At 44.0% G+C, this 13,981-nt stretch overlaps 1 protein-coding gene across 9 annotated transcripts in view; it reads left to right on the top strand.

The window, feature by feature from the left end:
- The window catches only part of DEDD (death effector domain containing), a 36,719-nt gene that overhangs the window by 10,557 nt on the left and 12,181 nt on the right, over nucleotides 1-13,981 (top strand). For 8 of the 9 annotated variants that reach the window (XM_067569681.1, XM_067569684.1, XM_067569687.1 and 5 more), the window contains one exon: nucleotides 11,420-11,818. In XM_067569681.1, the coding sequence (XP_067425782.1) occupies nucleotides 11,494-11,818 (325 nt within the window). In that variant the 5' untranslated portion in view covers nucleotides 11,420-11,493. Of the gene's footprint in view, nucleotides 1-9,737; nucleotides 9,758-11,419; nucleotides 11,819-13,981 lie in introns of those variants that run through there. The other variant, XM_067569686.1, reaches the window with a different exon arrangement.

Below are 13,981 nucleotides of genomic sequence, written 5' to 3' on the forward strand. Positions count from 1 at the left end.
TGTATTGTGTGTTTATTTGTACTGGTTCTCAGTCATGCTAGATGGGAAGGGGCCAGAGACATTAAAATGGGGTCACTGGTCAACAGCTCACAAACCTAGACAAATAAGGGGTGTCATTCTCATGCCATAAATCAGCTTTCAAGTGGGGCACTGGAAAGACATGCTGATTTGTAATATGGAATCGAGGAGGATGCTTGATGCTGGAGCTTTTACTTTAAACTGACCTGTCTCGGATGGTTCAGTTCAGAATTGGAAAGCTGCTGACTATGATTTACTACTTCGTGCATTGGTCTGTGTGAGATGATTGCAGTGGTGGCAGTCTGAGATATAAAATAGAAGCTGTTAATTTTTTTCCAGCAACTTAGGTATATCAGTGCAACAAATGTCCTGTGATCCGGAGGTTCCCGACAAGTTCTTGTTTGTCATAGGACAGGCTCATTTGCTTTTATGAGTTTTGTAACAGATGCTTCTAGGCTGTGTGTGTATTTATCTCAGATGGTCACATTTTATGGAACTTAGATACAGACATAAATATAATATGGGTCCCTTTGAGTAAAGAATTAGGGAGCTTATGGTGGTTGTGATGGTCTGGGAACTTGAAAGAAAAGAGAATCCTTAAGGAAAAGGCATTTTTAGTATTGTAAGAAAAAATTATTGCTTCTGTCCCTTCAGAATTTTGCACTCATCATATAGTTAATCGAATTTAAAAGGGAAAGGCAGGCTAATTGTATCTTTTTTTTAAAAGACACTGTCAACTTAATCAAATTTTCAAGCAGAGGTTTGACTTTTTTAATGTACTCTTGTTACAAGTAACACGTAAAGACAAAAACAATTTTGCAAAAACTAAAGTATGTGAGTAACTGAATGGACATATGACTTAAAGTTTTGCAGGATTAGGGTTTAAAGTCCTGATCCTGCAAAGACTTTACCACATGCTTAACCTTATGCACGGGGAGTAGTTTCATTGAAGATTAGTGGAATTGCTTGCAATGTGTAAAGTTAAACACGTGCATAAGTCTGAAGAATTGAGACATGAGATTGCCATAACTAAAAGGGATTGGTGGGGAGGCATATGTAGCAGTACTAGTCAGTCAGTTGAAATATTTTCCCTGTATAGTGGGCTTGTGAATCTTTCACTCTATGACAGATGGAGAGAGCAAAGTGATTTAAAACAAAACAAAACAAGAAAACTAGTAAAGTGTGATTGTAAACCAGAAGAATGTGCGGGGGTGACTCAGGACTTTTGAAGGAGATGAAACTATTTCAACTTCTAAAAGTGATTAGATTTCAAAGTTGATGGTGGCCCTTTAAAAAAAATTCCATGTGGATTATGAAAACAATACTTTAAAAATGCAGTTTACTGTGCAAGGGGTAGAGTTAAGATTGCTTTTGGAACATAAACTCAGAAAATGCAAGGTTAATGCAAAATTTCAATCTAAGGTATAGCTTTTAATATATTGTATGTGTGCAATTTTATTCATAAAAGATACTATAAATCTGTTACTTTATGGAATACATTTTTGGCAATGGTCTTGTTAATTTAAAAAGCAAGTATTTTGAGAAGAAAACACCCCAGGAATGTGGGTTTGTTAATAGCCTTGTATCATAATAAGATTTGAGCTGATCTATCGTAGAACATAGAGAATTTAGGAAGATTTTTGTTGCTGTTCAAATTAAACTTATTGTACCTATATCTTTCTGAGTAGTATGAAACAAAACCAACAACAACAAAGCTTCCACGTGTGTGCCTGTGTGGATAGGGAGAGAGAAATGTTTGGGTACTGGCTATTAAACTGAGTTATAGCTAGCCAGCCTGTGATGGTCAGGTACCTTACACCCGGTGTGCAGGTACAGTGGTGTCTTTTTGTAGTCTTGCCATGACAGGCTTGTCTTACTCTGTTACAACAAACACAGTTGAGTTGTACCTGTACATGCGCTTTCTTCACAATATAGCTGTGTGGCTCGGATAGATGATTGCAAGTACACACATCTATGTGTTTTTTTGTCAGTGCATTCTGGGAGAACCTGGGCAGCTATCTAGTGCCTCACAGGGATAAAGTGCCTAGAGGATATGTGCACACACAGTGCTAGCAGCTGGTGGACAATGTGCTCCTATTGCATGAAAAGCTGGGAGGAAGGGGGAACAGTCAAACCAGTCATACAGGCTCAGTGCCACTGGACTTGTGTACACTGCAAAATAAGTGCTATGAACTGTTTACAGGAAAACAATCAAGCATGCCGACAGCATATTAAAGGGATACCACCAGCTTCAAATCACACTTCTGTATGGAATTTTTACCTGCTTTTGTTACAAGTAACACCTGAGTTCACTGAGCAAAAGAGAAGAGGAAATCTTCTCTGTTTTTGCCGTTTTGCTTCATGTATTTGACAACAGTTTTTATAGTTAGCTTCCTCTGTGTGTGTGTGTGGGTCTTTCATGCAACAGTAGGAGAGAAAAACATGTTTAAAAAAATCTCTAAAATTGGCTAGAAGAGTTGGGACAGATGTAAGACACACAACTACTTTGTAATTACATTTTTGAAACTGGCTGCCTCTCTCTTCAGTTGACAGTGTCCCCTTAACCGTGTGGGGGTGTGGACACAAACAATGGGGCAGATCATCACCTGGTTTATATTGGCAGGAAGCTATTCCAATTTACACCAGCTGAGAAGCTGGAACCATTTTTTTAGAGCCAGTCATGTCACTTGCCTGTTGCAAACTCAGTTTAAGATCTGTCGTGTGTGTAGACAGGATTTTAGTCTTTTTTTCCACATCAATGAGGGATTCTCTTCCTCATCCATGCATCCATACCCTCAGTCACAGAGCAGCTGTAAAAGATCAAAGGATTATAGTCCTTTTTTTTTTTTTTAATGCTACTGTGCAGCAAAACAGGTCGGGTTCTCTTGGTTGGGTGGCTTTGAAATTGGAGGAGAGCAAGGTTGGATGGGAAGTTGAATGTCTTCTTTCCTGTACACAGTAGAAGCCCCTGATTAAAGCAGACTGAATACAACAGACTTAAATGTCATTCTGGAGTATTGCAGCGATGAGAAGCTGCCTGCTGGAACTTCTAGAGACTGGAACTTTTGTGCTGAATTCTCTTCTTGTTTCTGTCCAGAGTGTACAGCATAGAATTGTCTTATGCTTATTATTTTTTTAAACTTTGCACTTCACTTCCCAGGTGTTTGGTACTATATATATGTATACCTTAGAATTCTAGAGTAAGGAGTTGTTAATTTTGTTTGTACCTCAAGTGTAGGTTTTATAAATCCTAATGGCCATAGAAATGACCGCATGAAAACAAAAATACTTATTTAAATGAATTGTGTGTATGCATATATATTTGGCATTCAAACCTTGCCCTGCAGTGTTGGATTCCCAGTGTCAGCACAGGCTTAATGCATGAGAACCAGGAAGTGAAACTTGAGTAGAAACAAAGTGAAACTGAACTGCCCATAATAAACAAACAGCATAAATGGAGAAAAGCAAACTAGACTTTGAGGTTTTTTAAAAAATACGTTTATAAAACATAGAAGGTAAGTTATTTTCTTGATAGTGTCCCTTTAACTGACCTGAGTGTATGGAGGGCTGAGGAGTGCAAATTATGTACAACAGGTGCTTCAGGATAGAACTTTGGTTGCATGGGCTGTCCCCATGTTAAAAATGATTATAGTGTTGCAACTCTAGTCTTTCATGCTGTTCAAGTCTTTCATGCTGTTGTTGCTACTGGTAGAGTGTGGGCAGGAGGAGGAAAGTGTTACTGTGTAAGCTTCCAGGCACAGTGTAGCTGATGGATTCGGCTGAATGATACTTGGCACTACTTTGGTGTCATCTCTGTAGAGATCTCAAAGCATATTGCAAATACTAAGACTCACAACTATGAGGAAGGCAAGCATCATTCTCCCCTTTTTATAGATGGGGGAAACTGAATCGCAGATTAAGAGCCTGCACCTACTGAATCAGTGGTGAAACTCCATCAGTTTCAGTTGGGTTGGGATCAGATCCTAAGTGACATGCCCAAAGTCATGAAGCGAGAGTGTGTGGCAAAGTTCAGAGTAGAATCCCTGCTGCTTGCTATCACTTCATAGACAGCCAAGGTAGAGACTATGGAATGGGGCAATATGATGCCAGCTCCTGAAAGCTGGGCACTTTTGCCTTCTGCACTAGCCACAGGTGGCAGGGAGGGAACTACTATAGTTAAGACACTTGGTCATGAAGGGAAGTTGTCACAAAACAAGCAAGGGGTTGGCTTTCCTGAATGCAGCAGAAAGAAATCTTTATATTACATCTAACACGTGGAAAGGGTATATACATGAATAACGTGGTTCTTAAACTGCTGCCATTTAAAGCAGTACAATCCTTTACAGCGGATGCAGTTATGTTGGTATAAAGATGCTTTTATCAGTATAGCAATCCCTGTATGGTGTGACAAATTTGAGATATTCTAGGGGTCTTTTCTAAGTGCTGTAGGTGTGCCTGAGTTTCCTCCATATGTTACTCAGGTGTTATGATGATGGGGCCCAGGTGTGTGATGATTGCAGAGGCCACTAGAGGACGGATGGGCCTTCCCCAGTGACATGTGCGCAGACTTGGCCAGGACCCCCTGCCCTTCCTCAACCAGCAGCAACAGGTTGTGGCAGGTGGAGACCAGGAGGAGTGGCCACTTGCCTGGGAAGGAGACAAAGGACTGGAGAGGGGCGAGGGGATGGATCTGGGGGGTGGTTGGCTGGAAGAGGCCAGTCCCCCTGTGGGGGTTTGCATGGGATCAGAGCCCAGGGATGGAGCTCTGGGGCTCCTCAGTTGCTCCTGTAACTTCTAATTAAGTTGCTAACAAAGTCTTTCTATGCTGTAATCCTGAGAACTAATAAACCCTTCTGACTTCCATGCTGGCTGTGAATCGCTTCTGACTGCAAGGTGGAGTGCATGGCCCCTTTCGGGTGTGGAAGTACTCCCCAGGGTCCCATCCAGGGGGACCCACAAGGGGAGTTTGGGTGGAGCAGTGGTACTGAACCCTCCGAGACCAGGGTCAGGAGGCAGCTGCACTGGTGTGTGGAGACCCGAGGGGCAGACTCCAAAGCACTAAAGTCTTGACTGGCTGCATCTGGAGCGGTTCCAGAGCACTATTCCTGGGAGACTCCGTCACATATGGAAAGAGGAATAAGCACTACTGGAGTAAAGTAACTTTATGCTGATATAACTGTCCAAATTAGAGGTTATAGTGCTATAACTGTTTTGATTAAAAGTAATCAGACCCCTAACTGAAATTGTTATACCAGTTCAAAACCTGTGTAGTCCAGGCCTAAAGGGTGGAATATATTGTTTGCTCATTTTGAAAAGTATTTTTGGCCACTTCTGTTACAGGAATTTTTCAAAATCACTATCCATTACAGTCTTAATATTTCACACTGTTATAGGACCTTCTACCCAAGGATCTCAAAGCACTTTGACTTAACCAGTTCAACTTCATGGTGTCCTGTGAGCTAGGAAAGAAGTATGTAGAAATTGCTTTGCTTACAGCTGAAATGCACTCTTTTCTGGGGTGGAACATGACTGTACTTTAGCAGCATCCTCTATCCACAGCACACAGCACTTCAGAGCAGGAAGTGAATGACCTTCGCACTTATAGCTCTTATATCTTCAAAGCACTGCACAAACATTCATTAATCCTCGCACCAACCCTGTGAAGTAGGTCAGTATTGTCATCCTCAGTCACTTGCCCCAGGCCAGACAGTGAGTCATTGAGAGAGCCAGGAATAGAACTCAGATTCAGATTCCTGCCTCTCCATCTATGCTTACTGCATCAGGCCATTTTACCTCTCAAAATAATGTACCTCAGTAGTTCCCCGCCTCATTTTGTGGGAGCCCCCCCCCTTCTGACAGTTGGTAGATGGGAGCCCTCTTCCCATATCCCCTTTTGTACCATGCCATGACTGTTAACTTCTTGTTCTGTCCATTTTCTTCCCCTTCTCTCTTTCTTGGGGGGGGGGAGGGGCGCTAGTTGTCTCCATTGCCCCCATTCTCTAGAAGGCAACATACTACTCAGGGTGATCATCCACTGACTCTTTGGGTTTGGACCTTGTTTTGTTGCACCTTATCTGTAAGGTCTCCTGCATAGCTGCTTTATGCCAACTGGAGAGAGCTCTCCTATTGGCATAATTAAACCTCCCCCACTGAGCGACAGCATCTCCCACCGATATAGCGCTGTCCACACCAGTGCCTCTGTCAGTAAAACTTGTCGGTCAGGGGTGTGTGTTTTCACACCCTTGACCCACAAAAGTTTTACTGACAAAAGTGCTAGTGTAGACATAGCCTTAGGCCTTGTCTACACTAGAAAAATAAGTCAACCTAACATAGGTCAACTTACAGCCTGTGGTGGCTGATGTCCGCACTACCTTCCTTGGATCAGTGGAGTGCATCCTCACCAGCTCCAGAGGCTCCTGGTGGGCTGCCATCCCCATTCCCTCTCGCAACCCAGCTCTGGGCTTCTTTCCCCGTTCCCTTCCGGGAGCTGGGGGTAGCCGCCTGGGGAGTGGGATCCAGCTGCCCTGGCTTTTCGCCCCCTCTCACCCACTCCCCACCGGAAGACAGGCAGCCTTGTCAATTTCACATGGTTTTTACTGCTTGCTTTTACATTCAGTCACACCCTTAGATACATCTCTAGGCTAGAATTGTGTGCTGCTTTCAGTTTGAGCTGGTAGCCTGCCCACCTTGCAGTGAGGACACAGGCTAAGAATGCTGACAGTCCTCCAATGCTTTCCCACAGTTTCTTCCTGTGTGCCCAGGAGGACAGACAAGTTCTCCCACAATTCACTGGAAAAGAATCATAGAGGGGCTCAGCTTGTTGCAGCACAAAGAACCGTAGGATATGCCCCCTAGAAGTTCCAGCGACACACACATAGGTGAGTTCAACACCAGTGAGGATGCAGTCACATCCAGGCTAGGCATGGGTGCTGATCACTGGAATTAACTGTGCATTGAAGACCTCTCCATAGGGTTTTCTGTTGGTAGGGGTGTCACTGACTGTGATGGGAGAAATGGAGGACCTTAAAGTTGAAGTGTAGAAATGAGTTAACTTACATAACTTTATTTGACCTGCACACGTACACTTTTAATTGGAGGGTGAGGATTCCATAGCAGCTCTGGAAGAGAGTAATTCCCAGATAGCATGAAAAGTCGGAGGGGCTCCTTTGCGGTACAAATTGTTGACCGTTAAAGCATATAAAGCCGTTGGTCCCCAACTGTTAAGCAGCTGTGCTTCAGCATGGTCGTTTTCTTGCTCAGGTGGGCCCTGAGAGACAGGAGGTGGAAGCAGAAGGAGAGGGGGTGGGGAGGAGGTCTTTAAGATTTTAATTGGCAACATATATATACTCCCTTGGTTAAGAGTTTGGAACAACTGTTTTTCCATTTGTTTGGTATTTACTTTGAACAGTTACTGTATCTAAGTCCAGTGTGTATCTTGCAAAAGCACAGCTCCTTCAGGAGTAGCTACATTTCAAAATAAATAAGTAGGGCTTCTGATTTTAGATTTAACCAATAAAACACCCGCACCACATACATAAAAGTATTATCCAATAAGCACCAGAAATGGTTACTCAATTCATGTTGACTTCACCTCTTTCCTAGGGCAGTTTGTTTATATGTGCAATATTCCTGCTCCTTGGCTCGTATCTAAGGGCTTGTCTACACAGAGCAGTAATGTGGACTATGGGGGTGTAATTTCTAAAGTGCACTAAGGTATTGCACATGAATTGGTCTGTGTAGACCCTACTGATGTGCTCTTGTAACATAGTGCCGTTTGAAGCAGTACTATGTGTATATACAAAGAGAGATCTCCGCAACCCACTGATTTTTGGACTGCTAAATGGAACTCCAAAATTGGTGGTAGATAGATAAATAAACCCCTGAAAACTAAATTAATGAACTCTGAAAACCAGAACTCTTAGGTACAAGCCTTTTAAATGTTTTTAAAATGTTCCCTTATTAGTTTCTTACTACATTATTTGTGTTCCGAGAGTGTGCTTTGTGTTGCTCAGTGCCTGCTTCCAATCTAGTGTAGTCTGTTGAAACAGTTCAGACATATGCGATTTTTTTTTTCCATGTAGCTTAGCAACTATGGAGGACAACGATCTCTGAAAGGGGTAGGCAAAACTAATCATATAGGTGCCTCAGAGAGCTGTGGTGCAGCAGGGGGCAGAGATTGCACTGTGTGTGACCCAGAATAGGACATGCAAAGCTTTCTCTGCCTGCCCTGAGCAGCCTCCTTTGGCTATAAATATCCTTGCTGATGATATGCAAACTTCATATTCAGTGTAAAAGCTATATAAAGGGAGTATTAAGTTTATTCTTTAAAGCATGAGTTCAGAAATTCACAGCTATGGCTGTCTTGGCCCATGAGAACTTTTCAACTCAAATTTGTCTTAAAACTTAAATTTTGTTTTTAAAAACAAATTTAAAAAAAACCTGTTGAATTTTTTTTAACAAACCTTCCCATTTAGCGAGACCCGGAAGGTGAAGCTGATTATAAACAAAAGCATAACAGACTAAATGGGGCATATATTTTGCATTTTTCTCATCTTGACATAACACTGTGAAAAAAAGGACCAGAAACCTGGATTTTTAAAAGGTCAGTTTTAATAAAATAAGGTGGAGTTTTAATATCAGCAAGGGAACCTATTTAAAATATGATTAAATTCAGTCCCATTAATGTACATAAACATTGATAGGGCCTATCTTTACGAGATCTCTTAATGCTGAACTGTCTACCATGAGTGACTTTCCTTAGCCATGTTAGTGTCCAGGTAGCCTGAATTTCCTCTTCTCTCCCCACCTGCCCCTATATTGGGGGGTTGGTACAACTTCCTGGTTGGAACAAGTCAACGCCACTTTTAATCAGCCTTGTGCAGGCATGAGCACTATTGAGATGCAGACATGCACCTCCTGGGCTGCTCTACGCTGACGGTCCCCATCACTGTGGCAATAAGATCTGGACATCAGATGTAGGTATCTGGCATGGCAGGGTTTTGACTGCTAGGCCAATAGGTTCCAGCCTTTTGGGGCAGTCCTATTGCAGGTGAGTATGCATAACTGAATGATAGACAGGTAGCATAGGCTAGTCCAGAAATTCACTGAAGTAAGGAGAGGTCGCAAAAGCCAGTATGACTTGGCCTCTTCCTATCTGATTTTAAAAGTGAAACAAGTTTGGGCCTGCTTGGTACTTGAACTGGTTCTTACCTAACACTTGATGTACTGGGCTTGCTGTTTCATTGTAATACCAGTGGCTGCTCTTAATGATTTTGTATATTTGATGCCTTTGTCGTAAAAACCCTGCTCACAGACCTTGGATGGGGCCGTCAAGCAGACTCATGCATCAAGCTACCGAGCTACAGCATATTATTAGATACAAGTGTCGTTGCTGGAATGGACAAAGCTAACCGTTCATTTGATTACTTGCTTGGATTCCTTCCTGTATTTTGCACTAACCATGTCAGGCATTGTAACTTGGATGTATGCTTGCCAGAAGGTATTTGGGATCATAATAGTTAAAGATGGTGTCACTGGAAGGCTGGCCCTGTAAATTAAGTAGGTCCAGCTCCCCTGTGCCAGAACAGGTGCTCCCATTTGGCCAATTAAGAGGGCTGGGCAGCACCTGGAGGCTATTCAGTATTAGGAAGGGGAGTCAGAGCAGATGGGTTCAGTCAGAAGGGTAGGTGAGAGCTGCCAGAGACCAGGGGACTGGAGGAGTCCTGGGAGGAAGCAGGAGGTATTTCCAGTGGAAAGGCTGAAGGCTGGGAGAGCAGCAACAGGGGCTTGCTGGCTGGTGTCCCCGAGCCAGAGCTCAGGGAGCATCATAGAGAGTTGTCTGCTGGCTCTAAGCTGGAGAACGGGGGGAGGAAGGGAGTTGAAGGCAGGGTAGCAGTGGAGGGACTTACTCGCTGATACCTCCAGGGCCAGGACCCAGAGGAACCATGAGAGGCCAGGGGGAGTGAGGGATGCTCCTCTGGCGAGAAGGCTCCCCAGCAAAGAGGTGGTGTGGGCTCCTACTGGGAAGAATGGGGCTGCTCTCCGGTTGGAAGGGTGGCTGTTAGGATGGCTATTATGATACAAGACATGAGAAAACTGACAGAGCACCAGGGCATGGTGAGAGAAGCCAGGGTTGTGGTGGTGTGCTGAAGGGTGCTGAAGCTGTATTGTCTGGACTGTGGTGTTGGGACTTTACGTGCATGGCGGGTGGGAGGGAAGTTTCTCTTGTAATAGTGCCAGTAGCCCTTGTGCATTAAGAGAGGCTCTTTGGACTGTCTCTGGGGGCTCTGAAGGAGGAGAAGCTGAGGCAGGCGTGCCTGTTCTGCTACAGCCTGTCACAGGAGGGCACTCCAGGTAGGACGGCCTGATGACAGATGGCAAAGACCTATATACAATTATGTTCCCCCCCCTTGAGGGGCTAGATAGAGACTACACCATACATTTTGCACCAAGTCTCACTTTTTTAATTAAAGCCTTACACATGTTATGCAAGTGGCATGATGACACATTACCAAGCAGGGTGGGACTTGAACACCATGGTGTGAGTGAGAGGAGGAAAAGTTTAAGCCACCTTAAGATCCATAAATGAAATGCTTGTTGTGTTAGTGTTTAGAGTGGGGAATTGGGTGTCAGGGCTCCTGGGTTCTCTTCCTAGCTTTGCCACTTAACCACTGAATGGTCTTGGGCAAATCACTGAATCCCTCTGTGTGCCAGAGTATTCCTCTGTAAAAGAGACTGCACCTTCCTCCGAAGGGAAACTGTGAAGCTTAATTAATGTTTAAAGTACTTTGAGATCCTTAGATGAAAAGTGACATAGCGCTTTATACTGGTCTATAGATATTTTCATGCTGTCATTCAGATACCATGGGAGCAGTGTCAGTACCTGGCTAGATACCTCATGGAAAGCTCCCCCCCCCTTCATTAATACCCAGTAAAAAGTCAGTTAAACACTGTTTTGCATTGTGTTCTGAGGGCCAGTGGACTAGTCTGTAGCGAACAATAAGAAGGTGTGATTTCCAGCAACTTTATAGTAGGAGGAGTTAGCAGGGGAGATCAGATACAGGGCTGGTGATCAGGACTCCTGAGTTCTATTTCCAGCTCTGACACAGACTTATTGTTTCGCCCTTGAATACACTCTGAGCCTAAGTAACCCCACTTTCCAGACGGGGGGGAATATAATCCTGACTGATCACTGTAGGGACTTGTGGGTGAAAAGCACTATATATAGGGGGGAAGTATTAGTATGAACATTATGACTCTGTGTAAGGAGGATCTGATTACAAACTGCTCCTGATGGGGGAATTCAGACAAGGATTTTTATTTAAGTATCTTGCTAAGAGTATTCCGGGAACAGTCCAGCAAAATTCTTGATTAAAGCCTGTTGGCCCTCTTTATCTTCCAGGGTTGCAGTGCTGGAAACAGCCCCCCAATCCTTTGGAATTGGGTGGCACGTGGCGGGATTGGCAGTCGTGCAGGATGGACACCTTGAAACGGAGTCGAGTGCAAGCCTGGCCAGAGGAGACGGGGGACAGGGAGCATGGACTCTATAGCTTGCACCGGATGTTTGACATTGTGGGCACTCACCTGACCCACCGGGACGTACGTGTGTTGTCCTTTCTCTTTGTGGATGTGATTGATGACTACGAGAGGGGGATGATCCGGAGTGGCAGGGACTTCCTGCTGGCATTAGAAAGGCAGGGCCGCTGTGATGAGACCAACTTCCGCCAGGTGCTGCAGCTGCTGAGAATTATCACGCGTCATGACCTGTTGCCCTATGTTACGCTGAAGAGGAGAAGGGCTGGTAAGTCATCTGATTTGTGTCCTAGGATGCTCTTAATGGTCTATTGAGAGCTTTAGAACCCTGCTGGCAGTTTAAGTCAAGCTGCTGCTGTTTTGTGTTGCTGAGAAGAGAGATGATAAAAGCTTGTCTGTGGCTGTCCAATAACCAGATGGGCAACTGTCTGTGCTGCCAGGTAGGAGAGTCTTGTTGAGTTCTCAGGGCTATTAAGATAACCTGTCCCATTAGAAGGCGGAGGTAGACCATATTATGAAGTTGATCAGATCAATGAGGAGCAGCAGTAAAGTGTCCTGAAAGGAATCCCCACTGCTCCCTGGGGATTATACAGGATATTGAGATTTGGAGGAGCTTAGTGTCCAGGTGTAAGCTGATCAGGCAAGGAGTATGGGGAAGCTGAGTTGGAGATACCTGTCTCTTCCCTCCATTTCTGTGCTTACCAGGAGCAATACCTTGCAGGATTTCAGTGACAGGTCCTGCCACCCTGAGAATGTACAAACTGACCTGCTTGAGAAGCGAAGTAATCCTGAAGTGTGGTAGAGTCTTGCTGTGGTTCCCACATGCAGCAGGGTCTTCCCATTTTCTCTAATAGCAGAGAGCTTAGTGCAATATCCTGTTGCTAACACTTGGTTGCTCCTACAAAACAAACCACTAAATGTCTGTTAGTACTTGGACAGAGCTAGGGCTGCATATTTGTCATGTAGTCCTGGGTTCCAGGGTCATCTTTTTAAAACAAAGCAAAATGAAACCAACTTTCATTCATTTATCTATAGAAGTTGATGGGAAAATGTTCCTTTTTAGACTGAAATCTCACACCTGGTGCTGGCCCAGTTGTGAAAATCTTCTGGGGAAAAATGGAATCAATCCAGTTCAGTTGGTTTTGATGCTTGTGTGCAAGGTGAGGATAGGAATGGGAGCAAGCACATGCTTAGGAGCTTTCTTGATTCAGTTCATTTTCACTTTTCTTGCATTTGATTCAAAAAAGGGTGTTGCAGCCTCCTGTGCATTGTGTACCTGCTGCCCTTGACAATGACTTGATATTCACTACATTACGGGGGGGGGGGGGAGGGACATTTTGAAAGTTCATACATGTCCTGGTTATACCCTCCTCTCCCCTAAGCTCCTGGGAAGGTGCACATTGTAAGTAAATCAGGTGAACTTTGAAATGGACTAAGGTGCAGGGGATATCTCTGGGAGTTAGACTTCAAAAACACATTTGGCTTCTTCCAGTGTCAGAGATATTGGGGGGCTAGGACTCTTTCTCAACACCTCCTTCTTTCCTTCATCCCACAAAAAAACCCATTTGGAAGGAGTTAATGACCTTTCTGTTTTCTTCCCTGCCCTGTCCCATAACCTGTTTTCATACATTGTGTGCTCTGCACTCACAGCATTTTTCAAAGCACTGGTCTGAGAGATTTATCTGAATGCGGGTTTTAACGAACATTAAATAACCACCCATATACGGAGATTCTCCCTTCCAGATCTGAGCAAACTAACCTGTGGCATCTCAGCCACTCCACAACCCTGTAATAACTTTCCAGCTTCAAAATCTTCCTGGATCGTTGCCGTGCATCCACTGGCAGTAGTGCCTTTTGAGCATTGGAATCTCTGAATGCTCTGTCTAAGAAATTTGATCCAACTTAAACAGGACCTGAGATATCCACCTGCCAGAGGTGAGAGGGAAATTTTCACTTGTGACAGGGAAAGATGGTCATCAATTTTCGCATAATTTAAGCTTTCATTTTTTATAAAAAAAAAAAAAACTAGTCCAGAGTTGCAAATGCAAGTCAACACAATTCTGGCTGAGTCAGCTGCTCTTGGCCCTTCCTAAGTCACCATGAAATTGACAAGTCTCTGAGTTTGAGTGAAAATGAAAACTGACCCTAGACTTGTCAGTTTCAGTCTGCAGACTGACCAGAAACATGGCAGCGTGAAATTGACAAGCCTTTGATCACTTTTCACTGTTGTTGTTTGAGGCAGTATGGACAGCAGAGGCATTTCATGCTACTGCTTGGGAAAGCTGTGAGCAGCAATATAGGCAAGCATGGAAATGATACCACAGGTGGAGGGAAAAGAGGACCAAAAACAGGTTGGGAGATGTGTCAAGTTAGTAACTACAGTCCAAACTTCCTCCTGAGCTGGGTGTTCTGGACTTTGTCCTAGCAGCAT

Source organism: Emydura macquarii, unplaced genomic scaffold, assembly GCF_026122565.2.
Source record: "Emydura macquarii macquarii isolate MOO-44397 ecotype Brisbane River unplaced genomic scaffold, CSIRO-AGI_Emac_v2 contig_2924, whole genome shotgun sequence".
NCBI classification, from domain to species: domain Eukaryota; kingdom Metazoa; phylum Chordata; order Testudines; family Chelidae; genus Emydura; species Emydura macquarii.